The 23,215-nt window shown below is 56.9% G+C and overlaps 7 protein-coding genes across 7 annotated transcripts in view; 4 read left to right on the top strand and 3 right to left on the bottom strand.

Moving 5' to 3' along the window:
- Positions 1–1,618, bottom strand: part of PTSG_10985 (FolD protein) — a 2,709-nt gene extending 1,091 nt beyond the window's left edge. The window contains exons 1-4 of the mRNA XM_004987856.1: positions 1,489–1,618; positions 1,038–1,311; positions 569–766; positions 15–305 (exon numbers count right to left, since the gene is read on the bottom strand). Of these exons, the coding sequence (XP_004987913.1) occupies positions 15–305; positions 569–766; positions 1,038–1,311; positions 1,489–1,602 (877 nt within the window). The 5' untranslated portion in view covers positions 1,603–1,618. The remainder of the gene's footprint in view (positions 1–14; positions 306–568; positions 767–1,037; positions 1,312–1,488) is intronic.
- A 90-nt stretch (positions 1,619–1,708) lies between these two features.
- Positions 1,709–3,789, top strand: PTSG_10986 (uncharacterized protein). The gene is made up of 6 exons (XM_004987857.1): positions 1,709–1,918; positions 2,139–2,255; positions 2,486–2,667; positions 2,881–3,062; positions 3,248–3,332; positions 3,447–3,789. The coding sequence occupies exons 1-6, from the start codon at positions 1,774–1,776 to the stop codon at positions 3,528–3,530; spliced, it is 795 nt and encodes a 264-aa protein (XP_004987914.1). The 5' UTR covers positions 1,709–1,773; the 3' UTR covers positions 3,531–3,789.
- Positions 3,790–4,067: 278 nt separating this feature from the next.
- Positions 4,068–10,440, bottom strand: PTSG_10987 (uncharacterized protein). The gene is made up of 14 exons (XM_004987858.1): positions 9,706–10,440; positions 9,176–9,344; positions 8,295–8,999; positions 7,875–7,972; positions 7,475–7,586; positions 7,126–7,254; positions 6,796–6,846; positions 6,324–6,577; positions 5,678–5,783; positions 5,443–5,492; positions 5,154–5,246; positions 4,998–5,047; positions 4,454–4,565; positions 4,068–4,267 (listed from the first exon to the last, which is right to left on the bottom strand). The coding sequence occupies exons 1-14, from the start codon at positions 10,114–10,116 to the stop codon at positions 4,169–4,171; spliced, it is 2,439 nt and encodes an 812-aa protein (XP_004987915.1). The 5' UTR covers positions 10,117–10,440; the 3' UTR covers positions 4,068–4,168.
- Positions 10,372–11,864, top strand: PTSG_10988 (glutathione S-transferase domain-containing protein). The gene has a single exon (XM_004987859.1). It carries the CDS (start codon positions 10,492–10,494, stop codon positions 11,482–11,484), a length of 993 nt encoding a protein of 330 aa, XP_004987916.1. The 5' UTR covers positions 10,372–10,491; the 3' UTR covers positions 11,485–11,864.
- PTSG_10989 (HDAC9 protein) lies at positions 11,861–17,749 on the bottom strand. The gene is made up of 15 exons (XM_004987860.1): positions 17,700–17,749; positions 17,491–17,536; positions 16,679–17,015; positions 16,386–16,461; positions 16,136–16,184; positions 15,944–15,997; positions 15,649–15,714; positions 15,360–15,470; positions 14,558–15,120; positions 14,065–14,251; positions 13,713–13,871; positions 13,477–13,546; positions 13,199–13,325; positions 12,928–13,059; positions 11,861–12,768 (listed from the first exon to the last, which is right to left on the bottom strand). The coding sequence occupies exons 3-15, from the start codon at positions 16,786–16,788 to the stop codon at positions 12,544–12,546; spliced, it is 1,929 nt and encodes a 642-aa protein (XP_004987917.1). The 5' UTR covers positions 16,789–17,015; positions 17,491–17,536; positions 17,700–17,749; the 3' UTR covers positions 11,861–12,543.
- Positions 17,750–17,999: 250 nt separating this feature from the next.
- Positions 18,000–19,838, top strand: PTSG_10990 (APAF1 interacting protein; the record flags this gene model as incomplete). The annotated part of the gene is made up of 5 exons (XM_004987861.1): positions 18,000–18,103; positions 18,435–18,699; positions 18,999–19,033; positions 19,251–19,311; positions 19,590–19,838. The coding sequence occupies 5 exons, from the start codon at positions 18,000–18,002 to the stop codon at positions 19,836–19,838; spliced, it is 714 nt and encodes a 237-aa protein (XP_004987918.1).
- A 398-nt stretch (positions 19,839–20,236) lies between these two features.
- PTSG_13129 (uncharacterized protein) overlaps positions 20,237–23,215 on the top strand; it is a 5,318-nt gene continuing 2,339 nt past the window's right edge. The window contains exons 1-8 of the mRNA XM_004987862.1: positions 20,237–20,336; positions 20,605–20,793; positions 21,025–21,166; positions 21,374–21,523; positions 21,711–21,817; positions 21,998–22,087; positions 22,285–22,385; positions 22,592–23,073. Coding sequence (XP_004987919.1) covers positions 20,334–20,336; positions 20,605–20,793; positions 21,025–21,166; positions 21,374–21,523; positions 21,711–21,817; positions 21,998–22,087; positions 22,285–22,385; positions 22,592–23,073 — 1,264 coding nt within the window. The 5' untranslated portion in view covers positions 20,237–20,333. The remainder of the gene's footprint in view (positions 20,337–20,604; positions 20,794–21,024; positions 21,167–21,373; positions 21,524–21,710; positions 21,818–21,997; positions 22,088–22,284; positions 22,386–22,591; positions 23,074–23,215) is intronic.

The raw sequence follows: 23,215 nt of genomic DNA on the forward strand, positions 1-23,215 counted from the left end.
ACACACACACACACACACACACACACACACACACACACACACACACACACACACACACACACACACACACACACACACACACACACACACACACACACACACACACACACACACACACACACGTACCCCTGGGATGAGGTTTGCCTGTCCGGTGGCGACAATGAGGACATCAGCACGCTCCACGTGCTGCTGCAGATCGGTTGTGTGGACGGTGGCCACGGTCACCGTCGCCCCAGCATCCAACAGCTCCAGCGCAAGCGGCTTCCCGACAATGCTCGATGCGCCCACCATCACGCAGTGCATGCCTGACAAAACCACGAGCATCGACAAATACACGTGCGTTCATGTGTGTATGTGTGTGTGTTTTCATGTATGACTTTCACTCGCGGATCTCGCGCCTTCTCATCTCTGCGTATCGGTGCTCTTCCACCCTCAAACACCACGCACACATGCACACACATGCACACACACATGCACACACACATGCACACACAGACACACAGCCCTGCTGGTGCAAGCAAGCTTGGTACTGCAGCCAGGCAGGCACATGTCTTCGTCTTGTGCTGACCTGCGAGGAACGGTTTTGACGCAGCTGCACCGGGCCTGTTCTTGCTGGCTGGATCGAGGGTCAAGCGCAGCGCGTGCATGATCCCCGATGGGGTGCACGGTCGGAACGCGGGCTCACACGCAGAGATGAGGTTGCCGACGTTACACGCATGCAGTCCGTCCACGTCCTTGGTGCGATCGATGCTCTGGATGAGCAGTCCTGTAAGGATACATCCATCACGCAGGCCACTATGAGCGTCGCACGCCTCCCTTTGGCTCATTCGCACACAGACATATACACAGGCACACACACACACATACACACATACACACACACAGACACAGGCCCCTACACACAAGCACAGACACGCAACTACAGGCACAGACACGCAACTACAGGCACAGACACACACAGACACAGACACGCAACTACAGGCACAGACACGCAAACTCAGACACGCAACTACACACACAAACACACGCATGCATACGTTTGTTCAGGTGTTTAGGGAGGGGAAGCTGAAGGATGATGCCGTCGATGAACGGGTCCGCGTTGAGCCGCTCGATGGTTTCCAACACGCGCTCTTGCGTCGCCTCCTGCGATGAAATGTGGAACTCTTTGTCTGTCATCTGCAGCTGTGCCGCTGTGTGCAGCTTGGTGTGTACGTAGATCTCCGACGCTGGGTCCTCGCCCACGCGCACCACGGCCAGTGCCGGCCGCCGTGCAAACCGCTTCGCAAGCAGATCTATCTCCTGTCGCAGATCCTGCAGTGGCGGAGGCCGGTGAATCAGTGACGCAGTCGTGCAGTGGTGTCCCCAGTGTGCAGTCACGCAATGGCACACCCGCGATCACCACCATCACCACCACAACAACGACCATGCTGTTCTCACTACCACATTTCCAGTCGATGGGTGCACACACGGCACCAGAGCACTCGGTACCTTCATCAGGGCGTTTGCCATGCCTTTGCCGTCTATCAACGTCGCAATCCCACGCACTGCATGCACCGCGCGGCCCAGCCGCATCGGCCTCAACATCGTCGCAGTCGACAACATTATGCTACAAAACAAGTGTGTGTGAAAGTGATGATTTTTGATGACACGACGAAGCAGGACAGCAACAACAGCCAATATCAGCAGTGACTTGCGTCATTTGTGTTTCCTCCAAGCAAGCAATACAAGCACACAGCACACAGCACACAGCACACAGCAATTAGGCAGGCAGAGATGGTGAGCACGAACGCCGTGAGCGGGGTGTTGATGGTCGGCACCTTGGCTGCTTTCCTTGCAGCATCCACCACCCTCCGTGACACACCCTTCTCCGGCACAGCTTCAACACAGCACCAGCAACCGTTCAAACCAGGCGAATGGGGTATGGTGTGTGTGTGTGTGTGTGTGTGTGTGTGTGTGTGTGTGTGTGTGTGTGTGTGTGTGTGTGTGTGTGTGTGTGTGTGTGTGTGTGTGTGTGTGTGTGTGTGTGTTTGCATGCTCGACTGTGTTGAGTGCCGCATAACCTGGTCCTCAACCCGCCGCCCCCGTCCCCACCTCCTCGACCTCATTCTTGAGCCCCCCCCACCCCCTCTCATCTGCAGGGTATGCCGACGCTGACTGGTTGCGCCAGCACTACAACATCACCATGCTCAGTGAAGACCCGCCCGTGATCCAGTTCAACAACTTCATCTCCCAAGAACGCATCGACGCCATCCTGCGTAAGCACTGGCGCATGGCCCTGTTTTGCTTCCCGTATCGAAACACTGGCAAGGCCCCTGCTATGTCTTGCTGCTCTCGCCCTCCTTCTCTCGCCCCCCCTCCTCTTCGTTTCCGCCACGCCACACCCCATTGAACCCTCTACACTCCACGCTCTGGCTGGCACACTCCATCTCACACGGGTGATATGCGCCGCTCCCCTCTCTCTTTCGTACCGCACACATGAGTGCAGACTTTGCAAAGCCCAAGTTTGCGCGGTCCACAAGCGGGATCGAGCGTGAGGTCTCAAATTACCGCACCTCGTCCACGGCGTGGATGCTGCCGGATGTCCTCGGCAACGACCCCATGCAGGCGCACCTGAAGGACATGGAGGAAGAGATTGCCAGGATTGTCCGCTTGCCCGTGGAGAACCAGGTCTGATTGGGAGGGGGGGGGGGGTCGGAGAAGGAGTACGAGGAAGCAACGCGTGGCAGAGATTGTAACACGCAGCGAGACTGCGTGGCCGAGAGTAGCTGGTGGCACATCACCCACGCACGAACACTGTCTCCTGGTCCCACTGTGCCCTTTGCGCGTCTCGCTTCGACTCTCACACCACTTCCCCCGGCGTTGTGGTTGTTGGTGTTGTAGGAGCACTTCCAAGTGCTGCAGTACCAGAAGAACCAGTACTACAAGGTGCACTCGGACTACATTGAGGAGCAGCGGCAGCAGCCCTGCGGTATTCGCGTGGCCACGTTCTTCCTCTATCTCAACGACGTCGAGGAAGGCGGTGGCACACGCTTCCCCAACCTCAACCTCACCGTCCAGCCCGCGTAAGTTGAATGTGTGTGTGTGTGTGTGTGTGCTTGTGTGTGTGTGCTTGTGTGCTTGTGTGTGTGTGTGTGTGTGTGTGTGTGTGTGTGTGAGTGAGTGTGTGTGAGTGTATTTAAATGTGTATAAACGTGTGTGATGTACCGTGCACTCACCCACACACACGTTTGACACACAACAACGACAGCAAAGGCAACGCCGTGCTGTGGTACTCGGCATACCCAAACACAACGCGCATGGACTCGCGCACCGACCACGAAGCCATGCCCGTGGTAAGCTCGCTCACACGCACACACATACAGACACACATACAGACACACATACAGACACACACACTCACGCCACTTCAATTGCCCTCCTCCCCCTCTCCACCTTCAACCCTGCAGGCGAAAGGCATGAAGTATGGCGCAAACAAGTGGATCCATATCCACGACTTTGTTACTCCCTGGGCCAACGGCAAGACCGTCTAACCTCCCGACATACACGTGCAAACGCGTGTGACACAAGTACATGCAACCTGCCGTGAATTAGCTATCATCGTCCATCTTTACTCCACCCTCCGCCTCGTCCTCGTTGAAATTGCTCTTGATCTCGCATCCATCGTCATCACAGCGGTCGATGGATTAGCTGCACACCCCATCATCATTACGTCCACATACATGCTGTGTTGTTTAGCTATGCCAATGAATGAACACAAAACAAGTACAACGACAACCCTGTGCACCTCCACTCCCCTCAAGCCTGGCTGCAGCCTCAACTGCGCATCACACAAGAGAACGACGGACAGAACACGGGAGGAGCGACTGGAGGGGATGCACCGGTGCTGTCAAACAGCACAAATTGGAATTGGAGGTGTCGTAGTGATGGTGATTATGGTGGTTGTGGTGATGTTTGGTTCGTCGTTCAGGCACTTGTTGCTGCTGTCGCCTGCCTGGCTGATGTGAGGTACGCTCGCGCCAGCATCAACCAACAACAACAACAACAACAACAACAACAACAACAACAACAACAACAACAACAACAACAACAACAACAACAACGACAACAACGACGACGACGAAGAATCAGCAGCGCCGTTTGCTGTCGCCGGGGGCGGGGGAAGCGGTTGTCACTGCATGAGGGCCTGCTGGGCAAAGGCGGCCTGCTCAACCCACGTGCGGCTCTTGGCATGCTTCGAGCGCACGCCGTGGCGCTCCCGTGGAAACACCTGTACAGAAGCAGCCGTCACGCGTTGTCACGGGGTGAACGGCAAGGTTGATGGTGACATGATCAGCGGCTGGCTGTGAGCAGGCATGAGCAACGATCCAACATGTGCAATCAATGTCAACGTATATGACACACACACACACACACTCACAGACACACAGACACAGAGAGAAAGACAGACACGTACCTGGAGGGCGTATGGTTTGCCGAAGCGCGTGAGTTCGTTGATGAGCGAGGCCGTGTGTGTAAAGTGGACATTCTCATCCTGAAGGCCATGCAGGAGAAGCAGGCGACCAGGCCTGGCCACATGCGGCAGCAATGTTTCAGATGTTTGCAATTCGACGTGAGAGGAGCAAGAAAGAAGAGGAGGCGGCACGTTGTGTGGCAACACGCACGGGAAGTTGGGGGGGGTTGTGACGTGAGTGAGTGAGTGAGTGAGTGAGTGAGTGAGTGAGTGAGTGAGTGAGTGAGTGAGTGAGTGAGTGAGTGAGTGAGTGAGTGAGTGTGTGTGTGAGTGAGTGAGTGAGTGAGCGAGTGAGTGAGTGTGTGAGTGAGTGAGTGAGTGAGTGAGTGTGTGAGTGAGTGAGTGTGTGTGTGTGTGTGTGAGTGAGTGAGTGAGTGTGTGAGTGAGTGAGTGAGTGAGTGAGTGAGTGTGTGAGTGTGTGAGTGTGTGTGTGAGTGAGTGAGTGAGTGAGTGTGAGTGAGTGTATGTGCATGCATGCACAGCTTACTCGTCTGGGAAGTCGGCTGCACGCTTCAGAACGCTTCCAGCATCGTAGGCCTGGTGATGGTGATGGTGGTGGACCGTGAGAAGGGGAATGGAGGAAGAAAGCACCGATAAAGGACGGAAGCTGAATACGATGAAAGCAAAGCCGCAAACAGCGTACCTTCGCGTGCGTGCTTGGGAGGGACATGTAGCGCTCCGTGTATCCGGTGTCATACCCGCGCCAGTCCGTCACGGGGGCACCAGCCATCGCCACCTGTATGCACAGACAGCAGACAGATAGACAGACGCGCACACACACACACACACACACACACACACACACACACACACACACACACACACACACACACACAGACAGACACACGCAGACAGACGTCAGCGGAGTCGAGAGAGCATATGGAGAGACAGCAGACAGCCGAAGACGAGTGGTCAGCGGCAGTGGCACCGACTTTGAACACTTCCGGGTGCTGCGCCAAACACATGAGCGACATGTATCCGCCTGGTAAGCGACAGGGAAGGAGGTCGTGGTGAAAGGCGTGAGGCTGGTGATGAAGCCCAGTGCACGCACACGTGCGCACGCATGCGCGCACAAACAAACCAACAAACAAAGCAAGCAAAGCAAAGCAAAGCAAAGCAAAGCAAAGCAAAGCAAAGCAAAGCAAGCAGTCACGCCGGGGAGCAGACCATATGACCAGCCGTAGACGCCAATGCGGTCCATGTCGATGCGCAGGGACGCGTCCTGCGACAGGAGCTGCAGCGCTTCAACCTGATCGTCCGCCTCAAACGTGCCCTGCAATGACACGAGCAGGAGGAGAAGGAGAAAGAAGAAGAAGAAGAAGAAGAAGAAGAAGAAGAAGAAGAAGAAGAAGAAGAAGAAGAAGAAGAAGAAGAAGAAGAAGAAGAAGAAGAAGAAGAAGAAGAAGAAGAAGAAGAAGAAGAAGAAGAAGAAGAAGAAGAAGAAGAAGAAGAAGAAGAAGAAGAAGAAGAAGAAGAAGAAGAAGAAGAAGAAGAAGAAGAAGAGGAGAGGAGAGGAGGAGGAGGAGGAGGAGGAGGAGGAGGAGGGGTGGGGTGAGGCGAGGCGCCGTGCTCTGACGTGTGCAACCTGCTCAAACACCATCTTTCTCACAGCAACAATGCAGCTCAATCAGCCATTCACGAACAAACACGATACACACACAGAGACAGACAGGCACATTCACACAGACAGACAGATAGACAGACAGACAGACACACTCGAGATACACACACACACACGTAGACACGCACACATGCAGACACACATACAGACACGAGACACAGACACGAGCGTGCGCAGGCGTTGTTGGCGGACCATAGCGTTGTGCAAGGGCGCCTCAAAGGCGAGGCCGCGGTTGGAGGAGCCCCGGCCGTCAGCAACAACAACGTTGAATCCGCACAGCGTCAGGAACTGGGCGAGCGCAAAGCGGCCCGTGTTGTACTCGTCCCTGACCAGCTGCACGTGGGGCCCGCCGTACACAAACAACAGCGTTGGCAGCGGGTCGGAGGAAGGCGGCGGCGGCGTGTCCACGGAACGGGCGGCAAAGAAGAACGTGTGCACGTCGTGGCCTGTGATAATGCCAGCGATGGTGGTGATGGTGGTGGTCACGTGGTGGTGACGGTGGTGGTAGTGGTGTGTGGTGAGGAAAGAGCGATAAATTATGGCACAGTCAAGGGTGTGGACACAGTTTGATTGGTAATGGTGGTTGCGGCCCGTGCTGAGCCAAGCGCTTTCACGGCTGCTTCTACACGTGAGTGTGACGGCGGTCGCGACATTGCTGCCATACCGTGCTTGGACTTGATGGTCTGGATGCGGGGTGGCACATACATGCTCGGTGCTGCAAGTGGTGGCAGATGGAGCAGTAACAACATTGGTGATGCAGATGCACAGAGCCGCACTTGGATGGACGCAAGCATGGACAGACGGAGGCAGGGCCAAAGCAGGAACAACAGCAAAACGTGCACACAGACACAGACACACACACACACACACACGGATACACAGAGACACACACAGACAGACACACGGATACACACAAACACACACACACACAGACACACAGACAGAGACATACACAGACAGAGACATACACAGACAGACAGACAGACAGACACACCTTGCTGCTCGCAGAAGTAGAAGCAGTCTGTGTCTGGGCGGTGGAAGCGGCACTGAGGCGGCTCACTGCTGCTGGAGAAAATGTCCACATACATGCCGTCGTCAAGGAAGTCCACGTGGTGCGAATACCCTACAGAAGCCGCCACAAGCAAGCAGGCCGGGGCGGGGGGAAGAGGAGGGGCATGAGAGGGGTCTGTGTTGTGTAGCGTGACAATGTATACACGAAGAGTAGCACATGACAGCACCACACCGTGTACCCCCTCCAACCTCAACGTTCGCAATCACACAACACGACAGGACAGGACACGATAAAGAGATGGTAGGACAAGACAAGACATCCTTGGACTGACCGAGCTTTGTCATGAGCACGGGGTCGGAGGGCGTTGGCGCGGCGCCCGTGGCAATCCACTCGCTCCAGCCGCCAATGGTCATCGCATACGCGTGCGTCTGCAGCGGCGTCTCCTGAACACGACAACGGGCAATTTGTGTCGGCGAGCGTGGGAGGCGAGGGGTCGGTGATGGTGAGATTGCCGTGGATGTGAGGTTGTTAGATGCTCCTTAAACAAGACATGCACGTGCAGGAACGCACGATACACAACAGAGGCACAACAGACAGACAGACAGACACACACAGGGTCACAGAGAGACAGACACAGACACACAGACAGACAGAGAGACAGACACAGACACAGACACACACCACACCACATCACAACACACCACACTCTACATATGTATTCACTCGCGTGCCTTGGTTGCGGTGAAGAAGACGCTGCCATCCGTCTCCTTGATCATGCTCAGGCCATTCACCATCCACTCGCCAGACGTCAAAGCAACACGCTGCGGCTCTGCTCGCAAAACATGTGCAGGTGGCACACGAGAGTGAGGTGTGGCATGATGTTATCGAATGCAACGGGTGACATCACACACACACACACACACACACACACACACACACACACACACACACACACACGTGACACACACACACACACGTTGACACAGACACATACACGCACACGTTGACACAGGCACATACACAGGCACACACACACGTTGACACACCCGCACACACCCACCCACACCCACCCACACCCACACCCACACCCACACTCACACCCACACAACACAACACAACACAACGCGGCAAGGGTGCACGAGCAAACGCACCCTTGTCATCTGGCGTGAGGGAGATGGCGTACAGGTGGCGGAACATGGTCTGCTCGCTGCCCCACAGCAGCCGGTAGCCGTCGGCGCAGGACACAAACCAGCACACGTCGTGCACGTTGATCCACACGTCCGACTTCTCCGACACGAGCGTTGGCCACGGCACATCGCTGCTGTCACCATTGCTGCTGCGGCTGTCACCGTTGCTGGCACTGGCATCGTGTGCTGCCTCCTTGGGCACAAACGACGACAGTGGGATTACAACCACGTCTAGCCGCTGCTGCACGCGCTGCAACGCCTGCACCCACACCTCGTCGCGGCCAGGCACCCACTCGCACCGCACAACGTACTCGGCCCAGGGTAGGCGGTCCTTCAACTGAGTGCCGAGCGTGGTGGTGGTGACCTCCAGCTTGGCGTCCTTGCGCTCGCCGTTTCGGAACAGGGCCTTTGGGATCTCTGCCACGTTTATCGTGACAGCGCCGTTGCACTGGCCCGGCTTTGGGAAGGTGAAGTCTGATGGCGTGTCCTCAAAGGTCATCCCAGACACAGAGACGCGCGGCACGTCGCGCTCGTCGACAAGTTCGTAGAGGATGCGGTAGTGCGAGGCGCTGGTGTCGGTGGCCTGCCACCAGTAGCCCGTGTAGCGGTCAAACTCTTCCTGGATGATGTACGACGGCGTCCCAGCATACACACGCGAGCTCCCGTACTCTGCAGCAGACAGGCGCGCGGGTGTACGCATGCACATGTGTGCGTGTGTGTGAGTGCAAGTGTGAGTGTGAGTGTGAGTGAGTGAATGCGTGAGTGAGACAGTGAGGTAGCTAAGGAACAACAATCAACCTCTCATGCACAGACACACAGACACACAGACACACAGACACACACACCTTTGCCGACGTTGGTGAGAGGAACCATGGTTTGGGCGGAGCGGCTGTACAGATACAGTTCGCCGTCCTTGACAAAGGAGATGAGGTCGCTGGTGTGGGGGCAGAACTTGAAGTCGATGGCGTCCTCAAAGTTGCCTCCGCTCGATACGCGCAGGGGCTCCAGGGTACGCTTGGTGCAGCCAACACAAGGGAGGAGGTGAGGAGAGGAGAGGGACGAGGGAATGGGAATGGCGTGTGTTGTGGGGGAGGGAGGGAGGGAGAGCGTGGGGCTGGAAACGCATGACAAGGAGGCAAGACTTGGACAGCTGCACCCGCAGGCACAGACAGACAGGCAGACAGACGGGCGGATAGACAGACAGACAGACAGATGCACACCCACCCACCCATAGGCACACCCACACCCACACCCACACACACAGACACCCACGCACACACAGACACCCACGCACACACAGACACCCACACAGACACACAGACACAAACAGACACAAACAGACACACACAGACACACACACGCACACACACAATACCTTGGGTGCTTCGGGGTGGGTGGCGTTGTGGATGGCAAAGAGGCTTCCCTGCACGGCAAAGCAGGCAATGTCCTGCACAGCGTCGTAGATGAACTGCAGGATGCCGGTGGCGCGGCTGCGCTGGCGCTCCTGCAACAGCTCAAGCGCCTCGCTGCTCCTCCTGCCAGCGGTCTCCTGCTGCACGACGCGGTCCACCTCGCTCATGGCGATGACGGGCTCCACAGGCCCCCTCTGCTGCTCTTTCAGTGGCATCGTGAAGATGTTCTGCTGCCCGTGGGGCCCATCAGGATACAGGAACAGCACGGCGTTCCTTCCCTTGACAAAGCCAGAGGGCACCCGCGCCCCTTTCGCCACAAGGTCGTTGGCCACTTCCTCCGCCAGCGCCTGCAGCCTCGCTCTTCCAAGCACCATCTTGAATACGCTCTCGTTCTTCTCACGCACGCACGCGCACACACACGAAGTGGGAGCAGGAGTCTGCACACGAAACACGTCTTGCTGGCTGGCTTACTGGCGAGCTTGCTCTGTCTGTCTGTCAATGTCAACGAATTGTGTTGTGTGTCGTCTTGTTTTGTGTTGTGTGTGGTGTGCTTTGTTCCGTTTCTTTTTTGCGTCTTCTTCTTCTTCCTTCTTCTTGCTTGCTCTTCTTCTTCTTCTTCTTCTTCTTCTTGCTTGCTCGGCTTGTCTGTCTTCTTCGTCCGCTGTTCTCGTTGTTGTCTTGCTGACGCACCAATTTCACGCCACCGCACACACACACACACATCACACATCACACACATCACGACCATCATGCTGGCCTGGTTTGTGTCGACCATCTTCCCACTGGTGCTGGCCCTGTCCGGCATGTGGGCGCGGGTGCTCGGGCTCGTGTCGCGTGTGTTCCCTCCGCTCGGCCGCCTGTACGACCTGGTTGCCACGACGGTGGTGTGCGCGCTGCGCCTGTTTGCAGGCAACACGTTTGCGTTCAACACACCCAAGCGGCGGGCGGAGAAGCCACCAAAGCCGCTTGTGCTGTACGAGTTTGAGGGTTGCCCCTTCTGCCGCCGCGTGCGCGAAGCGCTCTCCGTGCTCGCGCTGGATGTCATCGTGTACCCGTGCCCGCGCGAAACCCTCAAGCAGTATGGTTTCTGCAAGGACTCCCGCTTCCGCCCCGAGGTGCTGGCCAAGGGCGGCAAGCTGCAGTTCCCCTTCCTCATCGACCCGAACCAAGGCAATCGCCAAATGTACGAGTCCGACGCCATCGTCTCCTACCTGTGGCAGACGTATGGCGCGCGCGCCACCAAGCCCGCCAACTACGCCATCGTCACCAGCAGTCTCGCCCGCGCCCTGGAGCTGCCCCTCACCATGCTCGTCAACCCGTTCCTGCGCTGCCTACCGGAGCACGGCCACCTGCGCGTGCCCTCCAAGCGCCCGGAGCGCCCGCTGGAGCTGTGGGGCCACCAGGGCTCCCCGTTTGTGATGATGGTCCGCGAGCGCCTGTGCTCGCTCGAGCTGCCGTACCTGTACCACCACCTCCCGCGTGGCGACACAGAGGGCCGCCAGGACTTTAAGGACCGGTTCGGTGCCCGCATCAACACGTGGCGCCGCACGCTCGGGTTTGTCAAGATCCCGTTTCTCATCGACCCAAACACGGGCGTGGAGCTCTTTGAGTCTGGGGACATTGTGGCGTACCTTGACGAGCAGTACCGTGTTGGACCGCCGCCCAACGAGTCGTTTGCAGACTACTCTTCAAAGGGCGCCAGCAGCACACACGGCACGCTCGGCGGCCGCAAGCACGACTAGCCTGCTTCTGTAGCGTGTTGCGTTGTTTGTTTGTTTGTTTGTTTGTTTGTTTACGTGTGTGTGTGTGTGTGTGTGTGTGTGTGTGTGTGTGTGTGTGTGTGTGTGTGTGTGTGTGTGTGTGTGTGTGTGTGTGTGCGTGGTTGATGCAACGATTGGGTTGACCCCCTGTTCTTGTTCCTTTCACTGTTTCCTTCCGATGTTCGTTCATTGGCTTCCTCCCTCCCTCCTTTGTCGCGCCTGCGCGTTCATGCGCCACGTTAAACCAGCTCCTCATCTGTTACCACCTGAGCAATTGCTTCCCATGTAGCATGTCACATCACATCACATGACATACATATCGCATCACAACACCATGTGGTCGTGTGGGCAGCAGAGATGTGGGGAGGCGTCTTTTAATTTGCAGTCAAACAGGTTCGCATCAAAATCATCATTAAACCATTCACCACGACACACACACACACACACACACACACACACACACACACACACACACACACACACACACACACACACACACACACACACACACACACACACACACATTGACGACACATGAACATACATTCAGGCAACCGAGAACGGGCATGCCAGTTGCCAACACGCCCGGTTAGAAAAGGGGGACAGCGGCACAAGGAAGTTGTGCACGAGGTCGCATGCACACGCACACACGCACACGCACACATGCACACGCACACACGCACAACGAAAGCCGTGACAAAAAGACAGTTAAACAGAGAAATTACAGTTGTTACAGTCATGACGAGACACAAAACATGCATGTGCAGGCCGCAGTTGACGGAATGCCGTCATGAGCCACGTCATCACACCAGGCGGAGCAACACAACACCAAACACACACACATATACATACACACATATACATACACACATATTCACCCAGTCAAGCACAACGTTAGGAAGAGGAAAACCAAAGGGGAAAACCCCGAAACCAAAGAGTGGTGTGCGCTGACAACAAGTGGCCACCACCACCATCATCATCACCGCCAAACGCAGCAGCACATTCCCACGCCACCACCACCAGCAGCAGCAGCAAAAGCGACTATTGCTGCTGCGAGGACGCGGCCTCATCGTCGTCCTCCGGCATGACGAGGCCGTGCTGGTGCTGGGCGGTGTACTTGAGGGTGGTGAGGCTGAAGATGAGACTGCGGTCCTCCTCGTCAAGCGCCGCCAGCGCGGGATTGGTGGCAATCAGCTCCGCCTCCGTCTCAACAATCGTCGGTGGCGCCATCGTCATCGGCAGCGACGTTCGTCGCGGATTCAGCACCTGTGTGCGTGCGCGTGCGCGTGCGCGTGCGTGTGTGTGTGCGTGTGTGTGTGAGGTGGGAGCACAACAGCGATGCAATGTCAGAGGATGAAAAGGCACGGCGTGTCCAACAGCACTGCGTGCCACATCGAAGCAATGCACATGTTGAGGTGCACGCACCGTGGGCGGGGCGCAGAACTTTGAGCCCGTGAGGCTGACGGGCTGGAACTTGAAGTAGTCGTTGGGTGCGACGTTGGCCAGAGACAGCGATTCGGCAAGCGACTTCCAATACTTGCTGTGCACTTGCACCACCTGCCACGCACACATCATGTCGCCTTGTGTGAGATGGGAAGGAGTGGGGTGGTGAAAACAAATACGCACATGCATGCATGCTTTAGACACTCACCCATACCCACCCACACGCACGCACACCCACGACACAGACACGCACCTCCTTGAGGGTGTCGAGGCAGGCCTTGTTTGGCAGCTCCGCCGGGTCCGGGAGCATGGGGAGCGGGTCGCCAAGGAGCGCACGGATGCACACGGACATGCACGCAGTGGAGGACGTCGAGTCCGCGCTGATGATAGCAATAACCAGGGTGGCAGTGGCGGCGGTGGTCACGGTGAGGAACATTGTGGAGAAAGCAGGGCCAGAGGGGGGGGGGGGGAATGAAGCATAGATCCACCCCAAACCATCGGCGTATGGGTGTGCGTGCGTGCAAAACTTACGCGCCCTCGAGGGAGACGACGACCTTGCCGCCAACAGATGCCATCAGCATGCGGATCAGGTACCCGTACACTGCCAGCAGCACAAAAAACAAACCACAACGGCCGGCAACATGTGCAGGCACATGAACAAAACGACATGCATGTGAGCTCTATTGTAATCAGCGAAGATGTGCGACCGCAACCACCTCCCCACTACGAGAAGTCACATCACGCCGCCCATAGGTCACATGACTCACCCGCTGGGGAGAGGTGGTAGCCGCCGTACTCCTGGGGCAGGTTTGCATATGCGCAGCCGTCAAAGCCCGCGGAGATGAGGATGATGTCGGGAGAAAACTCGACGCAGAGCGGCAGCACGATGGAGCGGAAGGCAGCAAGGTATTCCGAATCGCCCATGCCTGGTTTGGTTGGTGCAACACGCCCCGGGCAACACGTCAGCGGGAACAACAGTGGCAAAAACTCAGCTCAAGCGGGTGGTCGTACACACGCGTACACAGATACAAAAGGCACGCACTCATGCACGCACACACACACACACACACACACACACACACACACACACACACACACACACAAAAGTCCTCCGAGCACCTGTTGGGGTGGAGTGCCAGGCCACGTTGACGTTTGTTCCCCTGCCGTCACCGACGCCTGCATCTGAGACGCGGCCCGTGTGGGGGAAGAAGTGGCCGTCGTCATACCGGTGCAGCGACACCACCATCACATTCGGGTTGTGCAGGAATATCTCCTCCGTGCCCGCGCCGTGGCGGTGGTCAATGTCCTGCAGCACGTGACACACACACACACACACACACACACACACACACACACACACACACACACACACACACACACACACACACACACACACACACACACACACACACAAAAGGATGGCGAGCATGCAAGATTGTGTTGGGGTTAGCACGTGCCCATGCTCTGGACACACGGCGAAATGGACACGCACAACTTGACACGCGATGACCACACAGGCTAAGGCGTAGTGTTGCTCACAAACCACCGCCAGACAATCATGCACACGTGTGTGTGTGTGTGTGTGTGTGTGTGTGTGTGTGTGTGTACGCACCACGATCATGACGCGGGAGACGGACGGCTGCTGGAGGCAGACCTTTGCTGCAACAGCGACGTTGTTGAAGACACAATACCCGCGCGCCTGCGACGAGTGGGCGAGGTGCCCTGCTGGGCGGCAGGCAACCATGGCGTTGAGGCACTGCCCCGTGGCCACGGCCAAGGCGGCGTCGATGGTTGCGCCACAGGCCAGACGCGCTGCGTGTGCGGCTGCGCGCTGGTCCTTCGGCACCAGGCGGTCCATGGTGTATCCGAGCACGGCTGCGCGGGCGGGGGTGCTGGTGGCGCTGCCGTATACGTTGACGTGGCCGGGGGTGTGGCACAACAGCAACTCCTCGTCGCTCGCCGGGCGCGACAGCACCCGCTGGCAGCGGTCCTTGCGCAGCGACGAGTCGAGATTGTCCAGTACCAGGCGCAGGCGAAAGGGTGGGTCCATATCCGGGATGGCAGGGGCGCCAACATAGTGGTACTCGCTGTCAGCGACGGCAAGCGCTGTGGGCGCCTGCGTCACATCCGGCATCGGCGTGATGATCATGATGTCTCGCACCGCCTCCCTCACATCTGCACAGGCAACAAGCAGCGGTGGCAACAGCGTGATGTGTTGGATTGGAACCACGTGAGCTCAACAGCGAAGCAAAATCAAACATCAACACACAACCACTGACGCTGAACACGCAGCTGGACAAAGGACAGAGAGCGTCGTGCCAGTCGTGTGTGAGCAGGGTTGTCAGTGGTGATGGTGATGATGGTGGAGTGTGAGCAGTGTTGCCGGTGGTGGTGATGATGATGGTTGAGCGTACGCTTGGAGATGTCCGAGTCGCGGAGGGCAGCGACGAGTGCGGACGGGTGGACGGGACTGCGGCGCCCGCTGCCAGTTGGCGATACAGGTGCGCTGCGGTACGGCTGGGACGCTGCAATGGCGGTGGAGGCAGCAGCAGTGGCGGTGGCAGTCGTAGCAGTCGTGGCGGTGGTGGTGAGCTGGCAGGTTTGTATCGTCGACAAGCAAGTTTTGGGAGGAGGCAAAGCCAACAGTACATCGAGAAATGGGTAGGGATGACAATTGCGTGTGGGATTGTGGGAGTCACTGACCTTTGCGGGAGTTCTTTGAGCGGCGGCGACGAGAGGCCGTTGGGGAGCCGCCATGACTGCGAATCGCTGATGGATGGAAGCAACAGACCGCAGCATGCGCAAATGGTGGTGGTGGTGGTGGTGGTTGATGAGCACACTGTACAGCGCAAATGTATGATCACACATCGTCCTCAGGACGCTACAGACTCGCTTGAACACGCTACAGCTAACAACAGCAAACAACAGTGGACAGGAGTAGACGGCAGCAAACAACAGCGGACAACAACAGACGACACGACTCGACACGAGATGGGACCTCTGGTTGGCCGGGGTGTCGGGGCGGCCTTGGATGTGCTGGAGCGGCGCGGTGCTGTGAAGGAAGACGACCCACCGACGCGAATGAGGCCATGTCGAGGGGAGGAGGGAGGAGGGGCAAGGGCACAAGGCAATGGGTGACACGCAAGACAGACAAGCATGCACACAGGTCAACACATGGCATCGCTCTGACCTGGGAAGCGTGCTGGCAGCCGGTCAAACTGGCATGACGCCACGGGCCACTGGCGATTTGCAGCGCCCAAACACAACGAACACGACGGAGGCAACCGTGAGGGTGTGTGTGTGTGAGGCAACTCATGTGGACCGTAATTAGCAGACACACACACACACACACACACACACACACACACACACACACACACACACACACACACACACACACACACACACAAGCAAGCACAGGTTGGAGTTGTGACACGTACGGCCGGGTTTCGATGCCGAAGTAGAAGGGCCTGGTCGCCAAAGCACGACGGCTGTGCCTGGCCAGCACTGTTGCCGCTGTTGTTCGTCATCACAACAAGAGAGGGTCAGGCAAGGGGGTGAGGCCAACGAAGCGTGTCAGAGGCAGCATACATGCAAACGGCAAAAAAAAGGCAGAAACAAACAAAGTCAGAGCATCAGCACACAGCACATCTCAAAACATGCACGCACACGCACACGCACACCCACACACGCACACACACGCACACACCCACACACACACACACATACGCACCTGCTGGGCCCGGAGATGTGCAGTTGCTGAAGGGGAGGAGTTGGAGGAGAGGAGGAGTCCTGGGAGGATTGGTCGTTGTAGGAGGTGGTCGGCGACGCCTGTTGCTCCATGTGTGGCTGCTGGTTGGTTGGTTGAGCGTCACGTCAAGTCAGAGCAGAGCGGCGATGGGAGGAGGAAGAGGAGGAGGGTGGTCCAGGAGCCGCAGCGGGCATGCAATGCTGACACGCGGAGGTGGGTATTTAAGCTGCCGGGGAGAGAATAGGAGCGTCAACCTCGTTCCCGAGCTCTGGTGCACAGGGAAACAAGCTGAGGATGACGATAAATAACGCCCCAAATCCTGTGAGAGACGTGTTTGTGTTTGTTTGTGTTTGATGTATGCGCACGTGAGCTGGACGACGGATGGAGGGCGAGTGACCACAAAGGCCGCAAGGATATAAACAAGGCGGAAGCGAACGTGGGCAAGAGGGCAGAGGGCACAGGCCAACGAGACCATCTGGAGGAGCAAGGCTTGTATGGAGTTGTTGGAACTTCCTCCACTTGCCACACAAAACACACCGCACGCACGGTTCACACGTTGAATCCCCCCCCCCCCAAAGCCACAACCACATTCGGCTCAAGCCACGAAGATACGCACGCACTCCTCCATATGAACCCACTCGAGAGAAAGCAGGGTAAGGTGGGGGAGGGGCAGATGCGAACCGAGACGACAAGCACCAGAGACACAAACACAAACAAACACGGCAAAACAAACAAACAAAACAACAACAACAAACAAACACAAACAACCACCCACGACGCGTGCGTGCTCTCACTTTGCTGTGTGTTGTTTGTGGGGTTTGCGCGCGTGCTCCGGGCGACCTATTGGAGAGGAAGTGGACGCGTGGGGGTGTGCGCACGATGGCTGATGTGAGCACGACGGAGGAGATGGGAGGCATCAGGGTGCGCCAGGCACGGCAGCAGAGCAGAGCGAAGCAAACCACACAACCGGGAAGCCAAACAAACAAACACAACACACACGCACCTCGAGAAAACACAAACAAACACAACAAAGGAAAAAAGGCACACGCAAGGAACCACAACGGTGAATGGGTGCGAATATTCGTGGGTGATTTCCGCAACTTGTCGCGCACCACGTGTCGAGTCCGCTGCAGTTCGTGCGCTCTTGCGTCGTGTTGGCGGGCTGGTTCGATTTTTGCGAGGCAGGAGTTCAAGGTCAAGTTTGCCTTTGGCACACAGCACTTCCAAAGGAAAACTTGACCACGGACGTAGTGTGTCCTTTGGTCCTTTCACGTGACAGGGAGAACAGAAGTGAAGAGGCGGGATGACTGCAGCGAACCCACGGGAGTTGATTCCAGAGCTGTGTCGTTTGTTTTACGACAAGGGCTGGGCCACAGGCACCGGTGGTGGCTTTTCCATGAAACAAGAGTAAGCGTGTGAGTGAGTAAGTGTGTGAGTGACTGTGAGTGAGTAAGCGTGTGAGTGACTGTGAGTGAGTGAGTGAGTGAGTGAGTGAGTGAGTGAGTGAGTGAGTGAGTGTGTGGTGAGTGAGTATGTGTGTGTGTGCGCATCCTCAGTGTATGCGCATCCTGTGCATGTGCATGCTCAATGTGCATGCTCAATGTATTCAGTGTATGTGTATGCATCTGTGCAGTGTGCTTTGTTGTTGTTGTTCTAATGTGCGCTTGCACCTGCAGTGGTTCCAGCTGCAGTGGTTCCAACGTTTTTCTAATTTCGCGTGCGTGAACGCCGGTGGCAGTGGGAAGATCTACATCGCTCCATCTGGGGTGCAAAAGGAACGGATTCAGCCAGAGGACATCTTCGTCACCGATGGCGAAGGCACCGTGCTCGAAACACCGCCAGCCGAGAAGAACCTCAAGATGTCCGAGTGCACACCTCTGTTCATGAACGCCTACAGGCTAGCCAATGCGGGCGCATGCGTCCACTCCCACTCCCAGAACGCCGTGCTCGCCACCCTGCTCTGCGACAAAGAGTTTCGCATCACAAACCTGGAAATGATCAAGGTACACACGCGCGCGCTCTTTCTGCGTGCACGTGTCTTTGGGCGAGGTGGAAAGCACTGTGTGGTTGTGTTTGTTGCTTTGAGGTTCGGGTGCACATGGATCATGCGCTTGCGTGCTGATGTTCGCTTGCTTGTGCGCAGCAAACCCCTGTGCTGCCATTTCTTGAGAAGCACGGCTTTCATTTGCGACCACTGAAGCAATGAGTTGTTGTGCCACGCGTCGCATCGCAGCTCACGCCCCACTAACCCTGCCTCTCGCACGTATTTTGCTTGCGCCTGTACTGTGGCCGATATCATCAGGGCATCAGGCGTGGACAGACCGGAAAGAACTTTGGGTCAGTATCATGTGCTTGCGTTTGTGCTTGCGTTTGTGCTTGCGTTTGTGTATGTATGTGTGGATGTGTGGATGTATACGTGTGCGTGTGTGTATGCGTGCGTGTGTGTACGTATGCATGTATGCTGCGTGTGTGTGTGTGTGTGTGTGTGCACTTGCAAGGGGGTTCTCTTCTTTCAGCGCCTGACCCTTGCACCACACATGACGTGTTGTTACAGATACTACGACACGCTTGTCATCCCCATTATCGAGAACACAGCACGGGAATGCGAATTGGAGGTGTGTGTGTGTGTGTGTGTGTGTGTCTGGCTGCGTATGGCCGTGCTGGGTGTCACTTGTATTTGATGTGACAATGCCTCTTTTTCGTGCGTGTAACGGTGTCGCTGTGAGCACGGCTGAAGGTATTCGTGCGGAGCGGAACATGTGGCAACATGACTCCTCAGCATTCGCCTTCTCCCCACCTTCATGGTCTGGTGTGTGCTCATACCCACACCCACTCTGCACTGTGCACTGTGCTCACGTCTTGCTGCTTGCCGTGCATGTGCTGTGTATGGCAGGAGCGGATGGCCAATGCCATGCGCGCGTATCCAGAGGCGTGTGCTGTACTGGTGCGCCGCCACGGCGTCTATGTTTGGGGAGAGACGTGGGAGAAGGCGAAGAGCATGGCCGAGTGCTTCGACTACCTGTTTGAGATGTACGTCAAGATGAAGCAGCTTGGTGTGGACCCAGAAGCAGCGCCAGCCCGCGGCCACAACGCAGCCACACCAGACGACCAACCACCCAAGCGTGCAAAGGCCGACGCATGACACATGCCAATGTGCGTGCGTGTGTGTGTGTGTGTGTGTGTGTGTGTGTGTGTGTGTGTGTGTGTGTGTGTGTGTGTGTGTGTGTGTGTGTGTGTGTGTGTGTGTGTGTGTGTGTGTGTGTGTGTGTGTGTGTGTGTGTGTGGTCAGGCTTTATTGGGGAAAACTCGCTGAAATCTTACACTGCTCCCAGCGCTCAGAGGTGGGGAAAGCGATTGCGGCAAACAAAGGGCAACGGTGTGCATGGGCGAATGGGTGTGAGAGCAGGCGCCGCATAGATAGAAAGAAAAGTAAATCAATAGTGTGTGGTTCACTCGACCTCATCTCCCAGTCACTGCCGCCCTGCTTGGGCCCGTTGCATGTGGACTTGGCAACACCAACAATAAAAAATTGTGAAAAATCGAACAACGAAAGAGTCGTCAACGACAAGCGACAAACACACACCACCATCAACAACACACACAAAAGCTGCAACCACCACCTTCCAATACACCCATCATGGTGAGTGAGTGCGAGCGCGTTTGGGTGCGTGCATGTATGTGTTTGTGTGTGCGCTTGTGTGTGGGTGGCAGATGCAGGCTGTGTGATCTTCGCGTGTGCGAGCAGGCGCATGTTCAGTTTGGCTGTGTTCCGTGTTTGTTTTCTTGCTTGCTCGCTCGCTGGCTCGCTCGCGTGTTGGGACTTTGTGTTGTGATTGCCATCGAACCAATGACCGTGACCGTGTGCTCCGTGCGCTGTTGACCTGCCTACGGTCTCGCCTGCATGGCAGTCCCTTGCCAGATTTGTGCTTGGCCAGGATGGCCGTGACCGCGGCCAGAGCGATCAAACCCGCCAGCTGCATCAGGAGAATGTCATGCGCGCAAACCAGCTGAGTGATGAGCGCGTCGAGACAAAGCGCAGGATGCGCCTTGCAGCCGAGATGCAGCGCGAGGAGGCCATTGCCCAACAGCTTGAGATGGTGTGTGCGTGTGTTTGTGTGCGTGCGTGCGTGTGTGTGTGTGTGTGTGTGTCTGGCTGTCTGTGCCTGGCTGTCTGTGCCTGTGTGTGTGTATGCATGCGCTTGTTTGTTACGTTGGACCTGTGTGTGTTGATGCGACTTTTTGTTGCATGTGCATTGGCTCGCGGCGGTGACGCGTGCTTGCCTGTCTTGCCTCATCACGTGTGCGCTGGCGTGATTGTGGCACCGCAGGAAAAGCAACGCAAAGAGCAGGCCGAGCTCGCCCGGCAGCAGGAGGAGCGGCTGGCGCAGGAGCTGGACTCCATCCGCCGTGAGAAAATGCGCGATGAGAAGCTTCGCCAACAAATCAGACAGACTGCCCCAGAGCTCAGAGGTGGGTAGCGCATGTGCACATGATTGGAGCATGGTGTGCTACTTATGTATATCTGTTGTGTGCTTTGTGTGGTTGGTGCCCTGTGTGTGTGTGTGTGTGTATTTTGTGCCCTGTGCGTGTGTGTGTGTTTGGTGCCCTGTGTGTGTGTGTGTGTTTGTGGAAGTGAGCTGCACAAATGCATACTCACAACCTCTGCGATACGTGCAGACTTGGAGCGAAAGCTGCAGGCGGCATATGTCACGCGGGAGCGCAGCGCACAAATCACAGAGCGGCAACACATGACGGCGACAGCGCGGCAGGAGGATCTCAAGGCCGCGCGAGAGATTGAGGAGGCCGTCCGCCAGGCAGAACTGGAAGGTGTGTGCGTGTGTGACTTTGTGTGTGTGTGTGTGTGTGTGTTTGGTGTGTGTGTGTGTGTGTGTTTGGTGTGTGTGTGTGTGTTGCAAAGGAGAGTCAACGGTTGTTCTACCCCACGTACAAGCTCATGTGCAGCGTTCATGTCGAATACGCGTCCACGTTTGTGTGCGCACGTGTGCGTGTACAGAGCAACAGAAGGAGCGACAGCAGTGGGAGGAGGCGCGCAAGTACCAGGCGGACATTGAACGGCAGCTCGAGGACCAGGAGCGCCGCAAGGAAGAGGCATACCAAGAGGTAGGGGCGTGTGTGTGCATGTGTGTGCGTATATGTGTGTGTATGTATGTGTGTGTCCTAGCCTACCCCTTGTTCAATCCGCTCATGTAATGGTTGATGTGATGCGTGTTGTTCTTTGATGTCGCGGTACTAATTGCCCCCCCCTCCTTCCGTCCACGTCGCCAACACCCGCCACGGCAGTTCCTCAAGGAGAAGCTGATGATTGACGAGATTGTGCAGCAAATCCACCGCGAGGATGAAGCGGAGGCACAGCGCACTTTCGAGGCAAAGGTGCGCTGTAATGTGTGTGTGTGTGCGTGCGCGCGTGCGTGTGTGCTTGTGTGCTTGTGCGTGTGCTTGTGCGTGTGTGTAGTGTGTGCTTGTGCGTGTGTGTAGTGTGTGTTTGTAAAGCGAATACTGCCACTGTTGTCTCCGCATGCCACAACATCTTCTCGGCTTAACGGCACAACCGCGCGTGCACCATGCAGCAACGGACGAAGGAAGAGATGGAGGAGTTTCTTCGGCAGCGCGACGAGTGGAATCGCCTTGAGGCCCAGGAGATGCAGCGCGAAAACGAGGCCATCCAGCGGTGAGCTTGGCATGAGGACGCACACAGAGCAGGGAGGGGTGTCATTTCAATCGATCCCTCCCCCTTCTCTCACACACACATACACACACACACACACACACACTCTCTCTCTCTCTCGCTCACTCCTTCACTCCTTCACTCCTTCACTCCTTCACTGGTGCGCTGACTCACTCGCCCACCTCACCCCACCGCCCTCAACACTGCAGCTTCGCCGAGGAGAAGCAGATGGCTGAGCGTGCGCGCATGCGGGCGCAGCTTGAGCGTGAGGCGGCCAAGGAGAGCGTGCGGCAGCAGCTTGGCAGCGAGCTTGCGCGGCAGCAGCAGGAGATGGAGGAGATGGAGGCCATCCGCATCGAGCTTGCCGAGGAGGAGCAGCGTGCACGCGAGCGGGCGCGGCAGCGGCAGGAGCTTCAGCGGCGTGTTGAGCAGCAGATGCAGCTGCGCGCGGCCCAGCAGGAGAGCATGGCTGAGTTGCAGCGGCGTCGCGAGCGGGAGCAGGCCGAGGAAGAGGAGTTCCGTCGGGCGATGATGGAGAAGTTTGCTGCCGATGACCGCGTGGAGCAGATGAATGCACAAAAGCGCCGCATGCGCGTGCTGCAGCACAAGCGCGACGTGGAGAAACTCATTCAGGAGCGCAGGCAGCGCAAGGAGTTTGAGCGCCAGCAGGTGCGCAGCCGTGGTGGCGGTGGTGGTGGTGGTGGTGGTGGTGGTGGTGGTGGTGGTTTGTGTGTGTGTGTGTGTGTGTGTGTGTGTGTGTGTGTGTGTGTGTGTGTGTGTGTGTGTGTGTGTGTGTGTGTGTGTGTGTGTGTGTGTGTGTGTGTGTGTGTGTG

The sequence above is a fragment of the Salpingoeca rosetta genome, assembly GCF_000188695.1.
Source record: "Salpingoeca rosetta unplaced genomic scaffold supercont1.40, whole genome shotgun sequence".
NCBI classification, from domain to species: domain Eukaryota; class Choanoflagellata; order Craspedida; family Salpingoecidae; genus Salpingoeca; species Salpingoeca rosetta.

Coding starts and splice junctions, on each gene's coding strand:
- PTSG_10986 (XM_004987857.1), top strand. CDS start 1,774: ATGGTGAGCACGAACGCCGTGAGCGGGGTGTTGATGGTCGGCACCTTG. Junction 2,256..2,485: donor ACGCATCGACGCCATCCTGC/GTAAGCACTGGC, acceptor ACATGAGTGCAG/ACTTTGCAAAGCCCAAGTTT. Junction 2,668..2,880: donor GCTTGCCCGTGGAGAACCAG/GTCTGATTGGGA, acceptor TTGGTGTTGTAG/GAGCACTTCCAAGTGCTGCA.
- PTSG_10987 (XM_004987858.1), bottom strand. CDS start 10,116: ATGGTGCTTGGAAGAGCGAGGCTGCAGGCGCTGGCGGAGGAAGTGGCC. Junction 9,000..9,175: donor TCTCACCAACGTCGGCAAAG/GTGTGTGTGTCT, acceptor TGTCTGCTGCAG/AGTACGGGAGCTCGCGTGTG. Junction 5,493..5,677: donor CGTCTACGGCTGGTCATATG/GTCTGCTCCCCG, acceptor GTCGCTTACCAG/GCGGATACATGTCGCTCATG.
- PTSG_10988 (XM_004987859.1), top strand. CDS start 10,492: ATGCTGGCCTGGTTTGTGTCGACCATCTTCCCACTGGTGCTGGCCCTG.
- PTSG_10989 (XM_004987860.1), bottom strand. CDS start 16,788: ATGGAGCAACAGGCGTCGCCGACCACCTCCTACAACGACCAATCCTCC. Junction 14,252..14,557: donor TCTCCCGCGTCATGATCGTG/GTGCGTACACAC, acceptor CACGTGCTGCAG/GACATTGACCACCGCCACGG. Junction 13,060..13,198: donor GCCTCGACACCCTCAAGGAG/GTGCGTGTCTGT, acceptor TGTGCGTGGCAG/GTGGTGCAAGTGCACAGCAA.